The 20320-nt window shown below is 45.4% G+C and overlaps 1 protein-coding gene and 1 long non-coding RNA gene across 2 annotated transcripts in view; one reads left to right on the forward strand and one right to left on the reverse strand.

Moving 5' to 3' along the window:
* Positions 1 to 20320, reverse strand: part of M1AP (meiosis 1 associated protein) — a 71511-nt gene that overhangs the window by 47808 nt on the left and 3383 nt on the right. The window contains exon 2 of the mRNA XM_032781896.1: positions 8765 to 8947. Within this exon, the coding sequence (XP_032637787.1) occupies positions 8765 to 8947 (183 nt within the window). The remainder of the gene's footprint in view (positions 1 to 8764; positions 8948 to 20320) is intronic.
* Positions 1 to 20320, forward strand: part of LOC142046911 (uncharacterized) — an 80464-nt gene that overhangs the window by 46508 nt on the left and 13636 nt on the right. The gene's annotated exons all lie outside the window — the stretch shown is intronic.

Consider the following 20320-nt stretch of genomic DNA (forward strand, 5'->3'; position numbering starts at 1 on the left):
AAGATGCTTAAAGAAATCGAGGCTCAGGTGATCTTCAGTGGGATTCTGCTTGTTCCTAGAGAAGGGCAATAAAAATGTGATAAGATTATAATGATCAACAGATGGCTCAGGCAATGGTGCTATAAGGAGGGCTTTGGGATGTATGGCCATAGAGAAGAATTCATGGACAGAGGACTGTTCTCTCGAGATGGACTTCACCTGAGCATAGAGGGAAATAGACTTCTAGGATGGAGGCTGGCACAATTGATTAAGAGAGCTTTAAACTAGGAATTTGGGGGAGATAGCTGGGAGATGTCCAGGTAATCTCCACGCCAGATTTTAACATTGAGAGGGAAGAAAACGCAGTAAGAAAGTATACAGTCGTGGGTAGGAAAGAGCACATAGGGAGGAAGGGTATTGTAGATACCAGTCTAATAGGTGATAGTGGTGATAGAATGTCTGTGCCTAATTGGGTAAAGAATGTGAGAGAAGCCAAACAGCAAAAATTAAGACATTTGTAAACTAATGTGAGGAGCCTAGGTAACAGAATGGAGGAACTAGAGCTATTGGTGCAGGAAGTGAAACCGGATATTATAAGGATAACAGAAACATGGTGGAATAGTAGTCATGATGGAATTAAAACCAATAGTAAAAGGTTCTATAGCCATATAAATAAGAAGAAAACAAACAAAGAAGAAGTGGGATTGCTAAACACTGAGGCTGGAGTGGAGATTAAGGATAATTTAGGCATGGCCCAATAGCTAAACAAATACTTTGCCTCAGTCTTTAATGAAGCTAATGAGGAACTTAGGGATAATGGTAGGATGACAAATGGGAATGAAGATATGGAGGTAGATATTACGATATCCGAGGTACAAGCCAAACTCGAACAGCTTAATGGGGCTAAATCAGGGGGCCCAGATAATCTTCATCCAAGAATATTAAAGGAACTGGCACATGAAATTGCAAGCCCATTAGCAAGAATTTTTAATGAATCTCTAAAATCAGGGGTTGTACCATATAACTGGAGAATTGCTAACATAGTTCCTATTTTTAAGAAAGGAGAAAAAAAAGTTATCTGGGTAACTATAGGCCTGTTAGTTTGACATCTGTAGTATGCAAGGTCTTGGAAAAAATTTTGAAGGAGAAAGTAGTTAAGGACATTGAGGTCACTGGTATTTGGGACAAAATACAACATGGTTTTACAAAAGGTAGATCGTGCCAAACCAACCTGATCTCCTTCTTTGAGAAGGTAACAGACTTTTTAGACAAAGAAAACGCAATGTATCTAATTTACCTCGATTTTGGTAAGGCATTTGATATGGTTCCACAAGGGGAATTATTAGCTAAATTGGAGAAGATGGGAATCAATATGAAAATTGAAAGGTGCATAAGGAACTGGTTAAAGGGGAGAATACAATGGGTCATACTGAAAGGTGAACTGACAGGCTGGAAGGAGGTTACTATTGGAGTTCCTCAGGGATCGGTTTTGGGACCAGTCTTATTTAATCTTTTTATTACTGACCTTGGCACAAAAAGTGGGAATGTGCTAATAAAGTTTGAGGATAACATGAAGCTGGGAGGCATTGCCAAAACAGTGAGGGACGAGGCTATCCTAAAGGAAGATCCAGATGACCTTGTAAACGGGAGTAATAATAATACAATAAATATTTAATAGTGAAAAGTGCAAGGTCATGCATTAATAACAAGAATTTTTGTTATAAGCTGGGGATGCATCAGTTGGAAGTAACAGAGGAGGAGAAGGACCTCGGAGTATTGGTTGATCACAGGATGACTATGAGCTGCCAATGTGATATGGACATGAAAAAGGCTAATGCGGGTTTGGGATGCATCAGGCGAGGTATTCCCAGTAGAGATAAGGAGGTGTTAGTACCGTTATACAAGGCACGGGTGAGACCTCATCTGGAATATTGTGTGCAGTTCTGGTCTCCCATGGGAGACCAGAACTGCACACAATATTCCAGATGAGGTCTCACCCGTGCCTTGTATAACGGTACTAACACCTCCTTATCTCTACTGGGAATACCTCGCCTGATGCATCCCAAACCCGCATTAGCTTTTTTCATGGCAATATCACATTGGCTGCTCATTGTCATCCTGTGATCAACCAATACTCTGAGATCCTCTCCTCCTCTGTTACTTCCAACTGATGTGTCCCCAGCTTATAACAATAATTCTTGTTATTAATCCCTAAATGCAGGACCTTGCAGATGAAGGTTTCAAACCATCAGAGGAGTGAGGTTCTGGAACAGCCTTCCAAGGGAAGTAGTGGGGGCAAAAGACATATCTGGCTTCAAGACTAAGCTTGATAAGTTTATGGAAGGGATGGTATAATGGGATAGCCTAATTTTGGCAATTAATTGATCTTTGACTATTAGCGGTAAATATGCCCAATGACATGTGATGGGACACTAGATGGGGTGGGATCTGAGTTACTACAAAGAATTCTTTCCTAGATGTCTGGCTGGTGAGTTTTGCCCACATGCTCAGAGCTTAGCTGATCACCATATTTGGGGTCGGGAAGGAATTTTCCTCCAAGGCAGATTGGCAGAGGCCCTGGGGATTTTCGCCTTCCTCTGCAGAGGGGGGCATGGATCACCTCCTGGAGGATTCTCTGCACCTTGAAGTGTTTAAACCACAAATTGAGGACTTCAGTAGCTCAGACATAGGTCAGGGGTGTGTTGCAGGAGTGGGTGGGTGAGATTCTGTGGCCTGTTGTGCAGAAGGTCAGACTAGAAGATCCTAATGGTCTCTTCTGACCTTAAAGACTATGAGTCTATTACACCCTTTAAGTGAAGCTGCTTCCTAGGAATGGGGAGGAGTTCAGAGAGGTTCCATGGCATTTAGGGGCAGCACGTCAACTGTCAGCAAGGAGCAGTTGCCAGGAGCTCTTGGGTAAGAGCTGGGTTGATTTACCCCTCTGCCCTTTGTTCCAGCTGCTGCTTCTGCTGTCCAGAGGAGACAGATGGGTAAAGGCCAGTGCTGTGCTCCCAGAACATGAGCAAAGGATTCCTCAAATGCTTTCTGGCAGGAGGCTAGTCAGGGAGCAGCTCCCCTCTTGTGAGTGGGCCATGTCCAGTTGATGACTGAGTCCTATGATGGGGTATCCACCCCACACTCACTCTAAAGTGGTTAATGGCAGCCAGGTGGGCCAATTCATCTATTAGGGTGAGAGGAAAGCCCTAATTAGGGGAAGCTCACCTGTGTGAGAACAGGCAGGGCTTCTATAAAGCTACAGAGCTGATAGCAGGAAAGGGGCTGCAGAGAAGGAGTCTGCTGTCACTTCCTGGGAGAAGGGAGGTGTGTTTGGGGGCTCTAGAGAGAAGTAGCCTGTGGTTGCTCCCTGGGAGGAGGGAGTAGAGTGGCTGAAAAACCCTAGATACGGGGTAGTGCGGGGGTAGGAAGCAGCCCAGCAGCTAAGTTGGAGACTGAACAGATCTTGGCTGCATGTTGTAGGGTCCCTGGGCTGGAACCCAGGAACAAACCATCCTGATGTGCAGAAAGAATAGTAAATATGGCAGGCAACCAGCTTGGCTTAACAGAAATATTCGTTGAGCTTAAACACAAAAAGTAAGTTTACAAGAAGTGGAAGCTTGGACAGATGACTAGGGAGGAGTATAAACATATTGCTTGAGCATGCAGGGGTGTAATCAGGAAGGCCAAAGCACAATTAGAGTTGCAGCTAGCAAGGGATGTGAAGGGTAACAAGGAGGATTTCTACAGGTATGTTAGCAACAAGAAAAAGGTCAGGGAAAGTATGGGACCCTTACTGAATGGGGAATGCAACCTAGTGACACTGGACAGCATAGTATGAGGAGGAGGTGAGCAGCCCTCAGTAGTGAAAGAACAGATTAAGGACTGTTTAGAAAAGCTGGACATGCACAAGTCCATGGGTCCAGATCTAATGCATCCGAGGTTGCTGAGGAAGTTGGCTGATGTGACTGAAGAGCCATTGGCCATTATCTTTGAAAACTTATGGCAACTGGGGGAGGTCCCAGACCATTGGAAAAAGGTAGATATAGTGCCCATCTTTTAAAAAAGAGAAGGAGACTCCAGGGAACTACAGACCGGTCAGCCTCACCTCAGTCCCTGGAAAAATCATGGTGCAGGTCCTAAAGGAATCCACTTTGAAGGACTTGGAGGAGAGGAAGGTGATCAAGAACAGTCAACATGGATTCACCCAGGGCAAGTCATGCCTGACCAGTCTGATTGATTGCCTTCTATGATGAGATAACTGGCTCTGTGGATATGGGGAAAGTGGTGGACGTGATAAACCTTGACTTTAACAAAGCTTTTGATATGGTCTCCCACAGTATTCTTGCCAGCAAGTTAAAAAAGTATGGATTAGATGAATGGACTATAAGGTGGATAGAAAGCTGGCTAGATCATTGGGCTCAACATGTAGTGATCAATGGCTTGATGTCTAGTTGGCAGCCGGTATCAAAGGGGTTGGTTCTGGGGCCAGTTTTGTTCAATATCTTCATTAATGATCTGGATGATGGGATGGATTGCACCCTCAGCAAGTTTGTGGATGACACTAAGATGGGGGGAGAGGTAGATATGCTGGAAGGTAGGGATAGGGTCCAGAGTGTCCTAAACAAATTAGAGGATTGAGCCAAAAGAAATCTGATGAGGTTCAACAAGGACAAGTGCAGAGTCCTGCACTTAGGATGGAAGAATCCCATGCACTGCTGTAGGCTGGGGGCCAACTGGCTAAGCGGCTGTTCTGCAGAAAAGGGCCTGGTGATTACACTGGATGAAAAACTGGATATGAGTCAACAGTGTGCCCTTATTGCCAAGAAGGCTAAGGGCTGCATTAGGAGGAGCATTACCAGCAGATCGAGGGAAGAGATTATTCCCCTCTGTTCGGCACTGGTGAGGCCACATCTAGAGTACTGTGTCCAGTTTTGGCCCTCCCTGCTACAGAAAGGATATGGACAAATTGGAGAGAGTCCAGCGGAGGGCAACAAAAATGATTAGGTGGCTGGGGCACATGACTTACAAGGAGAGTCTGAGGGAACTGGGCTTATTTAGTCTGCAGAAGAGAAGAGTGAGGTGGGATTTGATAGCACCCTTCACCTACCTGAAGGGGAGTTCCAAAGAGGATGGAACCAAACTGTTCTCAGTGGTGACAGATGGCAGAACAAGAAGCAATGGTCTCAAGTTGCAGTGGGGGAAGTCTAGGTTGGATATTAGAAAACACTATTTCACTAGGAGGGTGGTGAAGCACTGGAATCGGTTACCTAGGGAGGTGGTGGAATCTCCTTCCTTAGAGGTTTTTAAGGCCTGGCTTGACAAATCCATGGTTGGGATGATTTAGTTGAGGTTGATCCTGCTTTGAGCAGGGGGTTGGACTTGATGGCCTCCTGAGGTCTCTTCCAACCCTAACCTTTTATGATTCTGTGAACCCGCAGTAGATGATGGGCCTGGGTTCCCCAACCAGCCACTGAAGGAGTGGTACCTGAGGCAGTGAATGGGAAGACTACTGAAGGAAACACTTTGATATACCCTGGAAGGAGAAATGCTGAGTGACCTGGCCAGAAGGCTGAGTCATGAAGAGGATGCTGTGGGTCCTGGGATGAGAGAGGAGATGCAGACCTGAGAGAGAGAAGGCGTAATGGCATGTGACCATGGGAACGGGTGTTGGCCTTGAGAGCTAATCCCTATAGTGAGCAGGAGGAGGTGCCAGCCAAGCAGTGAGTGGTGCACCCCATCACAAGTCCCCTTTGTTTCTCAGTGGGCAGTCCTCCGCTAGCAAATAGCGATTCTCTCCTGCCTCCTTCTCCCTCCCCCATGTACCCCCAAAGGATTATGGACATATCTGGATGGATTTTTGTGAGGATTCAAAGTCCATCCCTCTGGCCCCAGTCTTATCTCACTATTTGAGATCCATGCTCCAACCCATGGAGATGCTAGAGCTGTTCCAGTAAATGGTAGAAAATTTTGTTGCCATTGGCAAAACTACCTGTTTTTCACTAGCCTTGTTCTTGGAAACAGATGAATTGTTTTTGCCCTAATGGTTGAAAAATAATAATAAAAAAAAACAATCTGAGCCAGAGCTGAAACCTAGTCTATTTCAGCCTAAACAGTTAGTTTGCCAGACTGAGACAAAATTAAAGGTTAGGTTACAATGGAAGGTATATATGCAACTGTAACCCACATACCTCCTGAGTGTGGTGTTCTATCCCCTCTAGTGGCACCAAGATCACTTAGAGATGAATGAATCTGCTCTACAGGCTTAGCTAAGAGGCAGCTGGCTTTTAGCTCATGCAGTAGAGCAGTGGCTCTCAAACTTGTTTACTGGTGACCCCTTTCACATAGCAAGCTTCTGAGTATGACCCCCTTTATAAATTAAAATGACTTTTTAATATTTTTAACACGATTATAAATGCTGGAGGCAAAGCAGGGTTTGGAGTGGAGGCTGACAGCTCACAACACCCCATGTAATAACCTCGCGACCCCCTGAAGGGTCCTGACCCCCAGTTTGAGAACCCCTGCAATAGAGGCTCCTGCATTTAGCTCTCAAGGTCCCAGGTTCAATCCCACCCCCTAACAACCAGGGTTTGTCAGCATTACACAACCTTAATATAGGCATCGCTGCTATTGACCTCTAAAAATACAAGCTTAACTTTTCAAGTGAATAGTGATTTTTGGGTGTTAACTTGAGATACCTTAAAAATAGAGGGCTCTGTAATCTAGTAGAAAAAGGCAGTACAAGATCAAATCCCTGGAAGCTGAAGCTAGGAAAATTCAGAGTAGAAATAAAGTTGAATTGAACAATGAGGGGAATTAACTATTAGAACAATTTTTATTGGGGTCTGGTGGATTCCTCATCACATGAGGTGTTTAAACCAACCCTGGATATCTTTCTAAATGTGGGTTTGAAGCAGGAATCACTTGGTGAAATCCAGTCCATGCTCTGTTATGCAGGAAGTCAGGTAAGAGATCCTTTCTGGTTTTATAATCTCTGAATTTATGAAAAAGAACCTGATTTTCAGAAGTACTGAGCACCTGATCTCTGAAAATTAGGTCTTTTTCAGATGTCTCAAGTTGGGCATTCAAAAACTGAGCCACAGTCAATAATTACTTTTGGAAACTTAGGCCACCATCCTTTACAGTCTTATACACATGGATAGCCTGTTGTGCTACGGTGTATACCAGAAAAACAGAAACCAGAAATCCTCTGTGAAAATTGCACAGTAATGTGTGCTTGCATAACACATTTATGGACTAATTTTAACAAACCAGAGGAACAGGAAAAATCTAATGGAATATATGCCACCTACATCTGTAGATCATTTAATATTGTAGTTAACTATCCCATTCCCTCAGCTGCAGCAATGGAAGATTGTGCTGTGCATGTATTTGCAGTTAAATTAATTAGAGATGGTAATTGTATCATCCCCTGAATTACACCTACTCTATATTGCCCTCCAACACTGAAATAAACACCCCAAATCAGAATCACAATGGTCAGAAATTAAAACCCATCACTTATTCCCCTCCTCCCTGCCAAATCCCTTTATCATCTCATCACCAAATGGGGGTGGGTGGGAAAATAGGAGGGGGAAGAAAGCAAAATTATGTAAGAATGAAAAACAACCTACACATCTGCATCTAAGGATAGAAAAAATGTATATTATATGGCATTATTAGAGAAATAATATTTACAATGCCATTATATAAATTAATGGGATAGCCTCTGCTTGGATCATGTGTTCAGTTCTGGTGACTGCATCTCAAAAAGACTATAACAGAAATAGAACGGATTCAGAGATGGGAGATTACGTTTAGATGCGTCAACAATCTTCCATATAGTGAGAAAGTGAAAAGACTGGGGCTGTTTACTTTAGAGAGGCAATGAATAAGAGGGGACACAAAAGATGCAAAATGGCAGATGGTCTGTGTTTGGGTGCATGGGACAAGGATTCCTACGGAAGTCTCAAGCTGCTGCTGAGAGAATTAAATGCTGACTATAAAGTTTCTCTGTTTTCCAAATACTGATCCTATTTGCTTTTTGTACTGAAGATTGATTTAAAGATTGTGCTAAGATAATGATCTTTTTGTAGGCTTTTCCTGTTCTTTGCTATTGTGCCAACTAATCCCACAATAAAATGCCTTTCCATTTGAATTGATGTTTTAATGAACTGTGAACATACTTTAAGCCACAACTAGGATCTTTGCACAAATGTCCCATTGACATTAGTGGAAATTCCATCCAGGGAATATAGGCAGAACATGATCCTAGAATGTAAATGTAGGCCGGCAAGGAAGTCATATAAAAAAGTATCTTGTATGCAGATACACAGTGTGTTTCACTATGATCTCATAAGAAATAAAATCAACTTTAAATAATATCTAGTCTTGGATGCCTGGAGATTAACAATGTACAAAATGGGAAGTTAAAATAATCAGCTAATGCTTGTCATCAAGTTGTCTTCCCTCTTACAGCTAGGGCCATATTCCATGAGTGATTTGAATCTGTATGTGACATGAGACGTTGGGCATCCTGCAGAGCAAGCTATGGGGTTCCTCTTTTTTGGAATTGTTTAATGCTACTTACTTCCTCTCATGATGCTTAGCTACCACATACTCCAAAACGTCTGTTAGTCTATAAGGTTCCACAGGACTCTTTGCTGCTTTTTACAGATCTAGACTAACACGGCTACCCCTCTGATACTTAGCTACCACAGTGACTGACACCTGAAATATACGGATGGACTGCACTTGATGGTTATTACTATCTCCCCAGAACTCTACTTACCTCAACAGAACTGTTCACTGAGCCTCCTGCTAGCATATGTCTGGTGTACTGTTTAAACTGCTGGAGCCCATCCTGCACAGCCTGCATCACTCTGTCTCCCTTTTGTTGGAAAGAGCCTTCTCTCGGTAAGGAACGAAGTTCTGAAATGCAGGTCTGAAGCCGAGGAAAGCTCCCTTTTACTTGCTGCAAAACAGTATTCAATTAAATTAAAGAGAGGACATTTAAAATCCAATAATAATTATTTTTCACACAATGCAGTTTGGTTATAGAACACACTGCCCCAAGATTATGGGGTTCAAAAAGGATTGGACAGTGATATGGATCACAAGACTATCCAAAGTTGTTATTGTAAAGATTTTTAAAAGAACAAGAGTTTTGAGAGGACTATAAACCCTCTTGCTTCAGGACATGAGTCAATTAGGGGCTGGGAAGAAGTTTTTTGTTTGTTTTTTCCCCTGTGGGCAGGTTATTCCATGGCTAACTGACTGCTGTAGAATTTCCTGAACCTTCCGTGGAGCAGCTGGTAGTGGCTACTGCAGTAAACAGGATGGTGGACTAGATAGACCACTTGTTTAAATCAGTCTGTCGATCCATATAGCTCCAGAGGCACAAATCACTAGTGCAGCTGCATCCCACTACAACTGCTTGTGTTTTGGCGCATGTACAGGTGATATATAAGGATATGATGCTTAGTTACCACGATGATAGGCATTTTATATGTTGTGTGTATCCATTCAGGGTGGTGGGTAAACCATGGGTTCGAGGAGCTAGCGCCGAGCCCAGCCCACCCCTAACACCCTCTTCTCCCCTGAAGCCTACAGCCCCCTACCCCCACAGCCCCAGGTCGCCCAAGTGTCCCGAGCCCCACAGCGCCTGGCGCATGGCTTCCTGGAAGAGGAGCAGCCTGCCTGGGTTGGGGCCAATTAGCTGCAGGAGGCAGCCTTGGGGAAGGACCATGCAAGGAGGCACAGCCTTCCCCAGCCTATTAGACGTACCGCCTATGTTCAAGGGTATCTCACACATGTACCGAATTGTGACCTTGAGGTTAACAACTTTTGCCTAGATACAGCTGGTTGAGGTCAATCGTAGTAGGGAGTCCTAGAGTTTGTGGAATGTCTAGATTAGCATTTACAAATATGTCAAACTACAATAGGAACAAATTCTCTACCATAGACATACGTAGTAAGTGAATTGTAGTAAACTCTGGCCCATACTATGTCTAAATTGCTGCTAAATGTACATTAAACTCCTAGACTCACTTTTGAATTTGGCCTTCAGTCTCCGTTAGCCCATGGAACCAAATAGGAACCTGTTTTGGAAACCACTGTGGAGTCAGGGACAATCACAGAATCATATGACTGGAAGGGACCTCAAGAGATCATCTAGTCCTGTCCCTTGCACTCATGGCAGGACTGAGTAGTATCTAGAACAATAATAAAGTGTTTCTCCAGCTTTCTGAAGCTAAAGACCATTAACGTTAAATGTAGAGCTAGATTCTGATGCTATTCAAGCACTTTGAGGAGAGGAAAGTGATTAGGAACAGTCAGCATGGATTCACCAAGGGCAAGTCATGCCAGACTAACCTAATTGCCTTCTATGAGGAGATAACTGGCTCTGTGGATCAGGGGAAAGCAGTGGATGTGTTATTCCTTGACTTTAGAAAAGCTTTTGATACGTCTTCCCAAGCCTATTCTTGCCAGCAAGTTAAAAGTATAGGCTGGATGATATGGACTAAAAGGGGTAGAAAGCTGGCTTAGATCATCGGCGGATCAAAGGCTGGGTAATGTATCAATGGCGCTCCATATCGTCTGGTTCGCAGCCAGACAAGTGGAGTGCCCCAAGGGTTGGTACTGGGCTGGGTTTTCTTCAATATCTTTATTAATGATCTGGAGGATGGCGTGGATGCACCCTCAGCTAAGTTTGCAGATGACACTAAGCTGGGAGGAGTGGTAGATACCCTGCGAGCATAGGGGGATAAGAGGAGACCAGAGAAAATTAGAGGTTGGAGCCAAAAGAATCTGATGAGGTTCAACAAGGACAAGTGCAGATCTCACTTAGGAAAGGAAGAATCCCATTGCACTGTTACTGGGAACTGAGTACAGGCAGCAGTTTCTGCAGAAAAGGCTTAGGGTTACAGTGACGAGAAGCTGAGATATGGGTCAACAGTGTGCCTTGTTGCGAGAAAGCTACAGCATTTGGACTGTTAAGATAGGGGCATTGCAGCAGATCAAGGCGTGATCATTCCCTGTTTTGCTTGGTAAGGCCTCATCTGGAGTACTGTGTCCAGTTTTGGGCCCCACTCACAAGAAGGATGTATGGAAAAATTGGAAGAGTCCAGCGAGGGCAACAAAAATGATTTAGGGGCTGGAGGCACATGACTTATGAGAGAGGCTGAGAGGGAACTGGGACTGTTTAGTCTGCAGAAAGAGAAGAGTAGGGGGGATTTGATAGCTGCTTTCAACTACCTGAAAGGAGAGTTTCAGAGAGTTGGATCTAGACTGTTCTCAGGGCACCTGATGACGAAGAACAGGTAATGGTCTCAAGTTGAGGGGGGAAGTTGAGGTTTGGATATAGGAAAAACTTTTTCACTAGGAGGTTGGTGAAGCACTTGGATGGGTTACCTAGGGAGGTGGTGGTATCTCCTTCCTTAGAGATTTTTAAGGTCAGGCTTGACAAAGCCCTGGTTGTGATGATTTAAATGGGGATTGGTCCTTCTTTGAGCAGGGGGTTGGACTAGATGACCTCCTGAGTTCCCTTCAAACCCTGATATTCTATAATTCTATGATACCCAATGTGAGTATGCGTACTTCCACTTTTTCATGTTCTCTGTATGTATAAATATCTCCTGTCTGTGTGTTCCATTCTATGCATCCAAAGAAGTGAGCTGTAGCTCACGAAAGCTTATGCTGAAATAAATTTGTTAGTCTCTAAGGTGCCATGATTACTCTTGTTCTTAATGTGAGTAATTGTACTCACAACTCAATCTGGGGAGTCTCCACTAATGTCAGTGGGGTCCTTGAGGAGTATGATGCTGCTCAGTATCGGTAAGTATCAGACTCTGGACCTAAATAACACTTCAAATTTTGGCAGAAAAAATTCATTCTTCCCAGATCAACTGGGTGTTTACTATAGACACGTTTTAGAGATCCAGGAATTTGGAGAGTCCCAATAAGCCTCTGCAGGCCCTAGTTTGAGTTAGAAATTATTTTTTTGAACCTCTGCTTTGTTAAAAGCCAGGTGAAGCTTTATGCGCTCACTCCAAAGACCTTCTCTTGTAAAGTAAATTATGTTAAACTGCAATTAATGTTCTAGGGGCTTCAATCTGTAACGTTGTCCAGCTTTGAGTTAGTGGGCCCAGACTAGTAAATACCTAGAATGAATACTGGATTAGTTCCTAATCCCAAAGCTCCAAATCAAACAAAATACCATTGTATTTGTTCCCAGTCTTCTGTTGTTCTTATTGGGAGACCTGAGTCTTTGACCTGCTTGGCATAATCATTTTCTAATTGGATTAAAGACATTTATGAATGCACAATTCCACATTTAGGTCCACAATATCATGTTTAAAGGGAACCCTTTCCCAACACAATACTTGTTTTCTAAATAAAGGAAGCAGCACTAATGGAAAGCATTAGTGTATTCCCCTAACTGTAGGGGAGGAGAGCTAAATGAGGCAGAGGCAGTAAAAAGAACCTGGAAGCCAACTCTCTGCAAGTTAGAACGTAAGAATGGTCATACTGGTTCAGACCAATGGTCCATCTAGCCCACTATCTTGTCTCTGACAGTGGCCGATGCCAGATGCTTCAGAGGGAATGAACAGAACAGGGTAGTTTTGAGTGATCCATCCCCTGTTGTCCAGTCTCAGCTTCTGGCAGTTGGTGATTTAAAGATACGAGGTTGTGTCCCTGTCTATCCTGGCTAATAGCCATTAATGGACCTAAACTCCATGAACTTATCTAATTATTTTGTGACCCAGTTATACTTTTGGCATTCACAACATCCTCTGGTAATGAGGTCCACAGAGTGTGCGTTGTGTGGAAAAAGTAGTTTTGTTTGTGTTAAACTGGCTGCCTGTTAATTTCATAGGATGACCCCTAGTTCTTGTGTTATATGAGCAGTAAATAACACTTACTTTCTCTATCATATTCCCTCCCCATCCCCCGTTACATTTTTTCTAAAATGAACTGTCCCAGTCTTTTTAATCTCTCTTTACATGGAACTCCTCCATACCCCTAATCACTTTTTTTGCCCTTCTCTGCACCTTTTTCAATTCTAATATATCTTTTCTGAGATGAGGCAACAGAACTGTATGAAGTATTCAAGGTTGGGGCATACAATGGATTTATATAGTGGAATTATGGTATTTTCTGTTTTATCTATCCATTTCCTAATGATTCCTAACTTTCTGTTAGCTTGTTTTGACTGCCTGTTGAAGGTTGAGCAGATGTTTTCATAGAGGATAGGTCCATCAATAGCTATTAGCCAGGATGGGCACGGATGGTGTCCCTAGCCTCTGTTTGCCAGAAGTTGGGAATGGGTGACAAGGAATGGATCACTTGATGATTCCCTGTTCTGTTAATTCCCTCTGGGGCATCTAGCATTGGCCACTGTTGGACGACAGGATACTGGGCTAGATGGGCCTTTGGTCTGACCTGATATGGCCGTTCTTATGTTCTTAACTATCCACGGTGACTCCAAAATCCTTCCTGAGGGCTAACAGCCAATTTATAACCCATCATTTTGTATGTATAGTAGGGATTATGTTTTCCATTGTGCATTACTTTGCACTTATCAACACTAAATTTCACCAGCCATTTTGTTGCCCAGTCATTCAGTGTAGTGAGATCCCTATGTAAGTCTTGCATTCAGCTTTGGCCTTAACTATCTTGAGTAGTTTTGTCTCATCGGGAAATTGTGCCAACTCACTGTTCTCCCCCTTTCCCAGATCATTTATGAATATGTTGAACAGCTCTGGTCCCAGTACAGATGCTTGGAGGACCCTGCTATTTACCTCTCTCCATTCTGAAAACTGACCATTTATTCCTGTCCTTTGTTTCCTTTCTTCTAACCAGTTACTGATCTCCCCTTTTAGCCCATGGCAGCTCACTCTGCTTAAGAGACTTTGGTGTGGGACCTTATCAAAGGCTTTCTGAAAGTCCAAGTACACTGTGTCCACTGAATCACCCTTGTCCACATGCTTGTTGACACCCTCAGATAATTCCAATAGATTAGTGAGGCATGATTTCCATTTACAAAACCATGCTGGCTCTTCCCTAACATACCATCTTTATCTATCTGTCTGATAATTCTGCTGTTTAATATAGTTTCAGCCAATTTACCTGGTACTGAAGTCAGGCTTACCGACCTGTAATTGCCAGGATTGACTCTGGAGTCTTTTTAAAAAATGTGCACTACATTAGCTACCCTCTAGTCATCTGGTACAGAAGCTGATTTGAATTGTAGCTTACATATGACAGTTACTAGTTCTGCACTTTCATATTTGAGTTCCTTACGAACTCTTGGGTTAATACTATCTGGTCCTGGTGACTTATTACTGTTTAATATGTGTGCTGAAGGCGGCACACGCTGATTTTCAGTGGCACTCATGCTGCCTGGGTCCCAGCCACTGGTCCGGGGGGCTCTGCCTTTTAATTTAATTTTAAATGAAGCTTCTTAAACATTTTAAAAATCTTATTTACTTTACATACAACAATAGTTTAGTTATCTATTATAGACCTATAGAAAGAGACCTTCTAAACATGTTAAAATGTATGACTGGCACGCAAAACCTCAAATGAGAGTGAATAAATGAAGACTCGGCACAGCACTTCTGAAAGGTTGCTAACCTCTGGATTAATTTATTCCAAAACCTCTTCAACTGAAGCTTCAATCTGGGACAGTTCCTCAGATTTGTCACCTAAACAAAAAGCAGCTTGGATGTGGGGATCTCATCTTTCCTACATCCTCTGCAGTGAAGACTGATGCAAATAATTCATTTAGCCATAGGCACCAACTTCTGCTGGTGCCGGTGGGTGTTCGACCCCGCTCTGCACCCATCCCTGCCTTGACTCCACCCCTGCCCTACCCCCATTCTAACCCGTTCCCCAAAGACCCTGCCCCAACTCCACCCCCTCCCTGCCCCATTGGACTCCTTCCCCAAATCCCCACCCCATCTCTTCCCTGCCTTCTCCCCTGAGCATGCCATGTTCCCTCTCCTCCCCCCTCCCTCCTGGTGCTTGTTACACTGTGAAACAGCTGTTTTGTGGCACGCTGGGAGCTAGGGAGAGAAGCTGGGACGCAGTGCGCTCAGGGATGGAGGTGAGGTGTGGAAGGGGGGCAGGGAGGGGAGCTTGGCTGCCAGTGGTGCAGATCACCCACTAATTTTTCCCCAGGGGTGCTCCAGCCCCGGAGCATCCATGGAGTTGGTGCCTATGCATTTAGCTCAGAGGTGGGCAAACTTTTTGGCCCGAGGGCCACATCTTGGTATGGAAATTGTATGGTGGGCCATGAATGCTCACAAAATTGGGGTTGGTGTGCAGGAGGGGGTGAGGGCTCTGGCTGGGGGTGTGGGCTCTGGAGTGGGGCCAGAAATGAGGAGTGTAGGGTGCATGAGAGGACTCTGGGCTGGGGCAGGGAGTAGGGGTGTGGGTAGGAGGGCTCTAGCTGGAGGTGCGGGCTCTGGGGTGAGGCTGGGAATGAGGGATTTGGGGTGTAGGAAAGTGCTCCAGGCTGGAACTAAGGCATTCAGAGGGCGGGAGGGGGATCAGGGCTGTGGAAGGGGGTTGAGGCATGGGGGGAGTGGGGGCTCTGGCTGGGAGTGCAGGCTCATGGGTGGGGATAGAAATGAGTTCAGGGTGTGGGAGTAGGCTCCGGGTTGGGGCAGGAGGTTGGGGTGCAGGAGGTGGTCAGGGGTGCAGGCTCCAGGCAGCACTTACCTGAAGCAGTTCCTAGAAGCAGCGGCATGTCCCCCTTCCAGCTCCTATGCAGAGGCATGACCAGCTTGCTCTGTGTGCTGCCTCATCCACAGGCACCACCCCTGCAGCCAGAGGTGAAAGTAAGCCGGTATGCCTAGGTATGGCATACTGGCAAGAGCCAGTGTGCTGTACCAGGGTGGCCCAGCTTCCCCAGGCAGCATTTTAAAGGGCCTGGGCTTCCAGCAGTGGCTGGAGCCCCTGGCCCTTTAAATTGCCACCAGAGCCCCTCTGTTGGAGCCCTGGGGTAGCAGCAGCGAGGCTCCAGGGGTTGGTTGGAGCTCCCGCTGCCTCTACTGCCCTGGGCCATTTAAATAGCCGTGGGAGCCCCACTGCCCCTACCCAGGGCTCTGGGGGCTATTTAAAGGGCTGAGGCAGTAGAAGCAGGGGAGTCTTGGGCCCTTTAAATAGCCTCCAGAGCCTTGGAGTAGTGGCGGGGCTCCAGGGGCTATTTCAAGGGCCTGGGGCTCCCACTGCCTCTACAACCCGGCATTTTAAATAGCTGCCGGAGCCCCACTGTGGCTGCTACCCCAGGGCTCCAGCGGCAGTAGAGGCGGGGGGAGACGTGGTCCCTTTAAATAGCCCCTGGATCCCTGCTGCCAGACCCCTGGGGTAGCAGTGGCAGCCAGGGGCTCCGGCAGCAGTTTAAAGGGCCCGGGGTGGTAGCAGCGGCCAAGCCCTGGGCCCTTTAAACTGCTGCCAGAGCCCCTGGCTGCCACTGCTACGCCAGCGGGGGAGGGGGAGGGCACTTATTGGTACAGGGTGGGCTAGGGCTAGCTCTGACCCCCCCACCCCTTCTGTCTGAGGCCCCACCCCTTATGGGGGCCAAATCGGCCCCAACCCAGCCCCGTACCAGTAAGTCCCTATGTCTACTTTCCCATTAGCCACAGTTCCTGTGGGGGTGGTGCTTGTGGGGAGGAAGCACATGGAGCCCCCTGGCTGCCCCTAAATGTAGGCAGCGAATGGGGGGACATGCTGGTTCTTCTGGGAGCCTTGGCACATGTGTGCATTCGGCCTCTGACCCCGCTCCCCGACTGGAGCGTGGGAGGAGGGCAAGCCCCAGACCCAGCTCCCAGGTAGGAGCTGGTTTAAACCAGCTGGAGGGCTGGATGTGGCCCGAAGGCCGTAGTTTACTCACCCCTGATTTAGCTTCTCTGCAACATCCTTGTTTTCCTTGAGTGCCCCGTTAGCACCTTAATTGTACTGTAGCCCCAGGGCTTGTTTGACAGGCTTCCTGCTTCTGATGTACTTTAAAAAAAAAATATTGCTAGTTTTTGGGTCTTTAACTAGTTGCTCTTCAAATTGTTTTTTGGCCTGCCTAATTATACTCTTGAGTTGCCAGCATTTTTGCTCCTTTCTGTTTTCCTCAGTAGAATCTGACTTCCAATTTTTAAAGGATGCCTGTTTGCCTCTGTTTCTTTTATTCTGCTGTTAAGCTGCTGTGGCATCTTTCAGTCCTTTTACTGTTTTGTTGTGGGTTTTTTATATAATTTGGGGTATACATTTAGTTTGAGCCTGTATTATGGTGTTTTTAAATAGTTTCCATGCTGTTTGCAAGCATTTCACCCTCTTGACTGTTCCTTTTAATTTCCATTTAAAGAGTTTCCTCACTTTTGTATAGTTCCCCTTTTGAAGTTAAATGCTACTGTGGTGAGTTTCTCTGGCATTTCCCCACTACAAGGATGTTAAATTTAATTTCAGTATGGTAGCTATTTCTGAGGAATTCAGCTGTATTCACCTCTTGGACCAGATTCTAGTTTGCTCGGTCTGTTACTATTTTTCTTTAATTATTATTTTGATTCCCTGCTACTTGCTGCCAGGACTGTCCTTTTCAGGCACTAGGTCTCTAATTACGTTTGGTTTATAAAACATGATGGGGACAGCAGAAGCCAATGGAGCTCATTCCCTAAATTGGGTGGGGTGGGCCCGAGGGGTGCACGTGACTTAGCTAGAGCACACCAGTGAGGCATGACTTGACAGGAAGGTGAAATGGATGTCATGCTTTAGCTCTGTTGCAATCTGGAAATGATACACTGTGTAATACCTAGGTATAATTAACAGAGAATGCTCACATTCTAGAGATGCAGTCCCGTGAGAACAGGCTTGCCTGTACTCATTTAAAGTCAGTAGACAGTGTCTTAAACCAAGTTTGTTCTGAGTTGCAGGCAGCATGGGTGATGGGTGAACCCCCCCTTCAGGGAGGCTAGCTCACTGGCCCCACCCTTTTTGCCCAAGGCACTGCCCCCTGCACACCAGAGCCCCAAGACCCCTCCACCTATGACCAGAGAAGACCCAAGGACCCCCATCCAGGCTGGAGGAGCCCTGGTATGCCCCTCCCGCAAGCGCCGGCTCAACCCCAGCTCCTGGCCAAGCCCCTGGCCCCCTAACTGCCAGGCCAGTTCCAGTGCTTGGCTGAGCCACTGGCCCCCATGGGCCTACCCCAGTGCTACCCTGGCTGCTGGCAGGCCCGAGCTCCAGGCTACTGGAGCTGAGTCCCTGCCGGCTTCAGGGTAGAGGGTGGAGGCCTCCTGGCAAGAACTTGGTCGGGGCCACAGCCTAGCCTTTAATACCCACCGCCCATGGCAAGCAGCAAGTTTACTTGAACTAACATGCTTTCACAGGAAAGTGACTCAATGGCATCAGTGCATGTGTGGCTACTGAGCTGTATCAGAGTATAGCAATATTGTATAGGCATCTACTGGTGTAGGCAGAAAACAGATGGACTTGGCTGCCTTTTGCTGAAGTTCTGAGTAACATATAGCTGGACAGAGCACCAGACAATACCAGATGAGACTGAATACAAACACTATTGCTGCAGTGCCTAGAGGCTCCAGTAAAGATAAAGGCATCATGGTGTTCTGCAGACCCAGGGGAGGTTTTGGTCCCTGCCCTGAAGAGCTTACTGTTTTTATTAACTACACTAATAAAGTGCCCATCCAGTGCTCTGGGTATCCTTTTACTAACTAACTATTTTAAGAGTAGATGTAACAAATTACTATGACAATTGAGGGAAGGTGGAAGGAAGACTAGGGTAACTGTAATACATTAACAGGTGCAGTTTTGTATGATAACATCATGCACAGGTGGCTTTGCAGAAGCATTGTGGCTTTTTTCATAGTGATAAATAATCATAGAATCATAGGACTGGAAGATACCTCAAAAGGTCATCTAGTCTAGCCCCCTGCATTATGGCAGGACTAAGCATTATCTAGACCATCCCTGACAGGTGTTTGTCTAACTTATTCTTAAATATCTCCAGTGAGGGAGATTCCACAACCTCCCTAGGCAATTTATCCCAGTGCTTAACCACTCTCACAGTTAGGAAGTTTTTTTCTAATGTCCAACCTAAACTTCCCTTGCTGCAATTTAAGCCCATTGCTTCTTGTCCTATCCTTAGTGGCTAAGAAGAAAATTTTTCTCCTTCCTTGTAACAACCTTTTATGTACTTGAAAACTGTTATAATGTCCCCTCTCAGTCTCTTTTCCAGACTAAACAAACCCAATTTTTTCAATTTTCCCTCATTGGTTACGTTTTCTAGACCTGTGATCGTTTTTGTTGCTCTTCTCTGGACTTTCTCCAATTTGTCCACCTCTTTCCTGACATGTGGCACCCAGAACTGGACACCACACTCCAGTTGACGCCTAATCAGCACAGAACAGAGCGGAAGAATTACTTCTCGTGTCTTGCTTACAACACACTCCTGCTAATACATCCCAGAATGATGTTCGCTTTTTTTGCAACAATGTTACACTGTTGACTCATATTTAGCTTGTTATCCACTATGACCCCCCAGACCCCTTTCGGCAGTACTCCTTCCTAGGCAGTCATTTCCCATTTTGTTTGCGTACAACTGATTGTTTCTTCCTAAGTGGAGTACTTTGCATTTGTCCTTATTGAATAATCACTGACTGCCCCTCAATTTAGCCACAATTAGTATCTGTATTACAGTAGCACCTAGAGTTCCCTATCAGGATTTTAACAGAAGTAATGTATATTATGGTAGCACCAAAGGTTGCAGTTGAGCCTGGGGTCCCAATGTTCTGTGTGCTGCACAGAAACATCAGAGCACACAGTCTCTGCCCTGAGGGGTTCGCAGTGTAACTAGACGAGACAGACAAACCATTATAGACAGATGATAGATACACAAAATGTCAAAGAGCCATGTCTGGTCTTATTTTACTTTAATTTCACTTCTGATTTTCCTCCAACTATCTTACCCAACCCTCACACCCTGTCCCAGTGTCGTTTTAATGTGCTCCTTTCCTATTCTGCCCACTCCAGACAGTTGTATTTTGTTGTTTACCCTCCGTGTTATATATTGGTATTGTGTGTTCTCTCTTCCCTGCATCTCTCTATCATGTCAGTTGCACCCCAATACCTCTCTCCTTTGTGCTGTGACAGTGCTGCTGATGGCAGAGACTCTGAAGGTGTCCCTAATCCACTGCTCCTGTCTCGTGCGGGTATTGTAGTTTTGAGAACGCTTGGTGGAGATTTTGTAGGCGCACGAGGAAATTAGGAAACAGATCAACAGAGCCAGACGTGTACCCAGAAGCCTCCTACTGCAAGACAAACCCAAGAAAGAAAC

Source organism: Chelonoidis abingdonii, chromosome 5 (assembly GCF_003597395.2).
Source record: "Chelonoidis abingdonii isolate Lonesome George chromosome 5, CheloAbing_2.0, whole genome shotgun sequence".
Lineage (NCBI taxonomy): Eukaryota > Metazoa > Chordata > Testudines > Testudinidae > Chelonoidis > Chelonoidis abingdonii.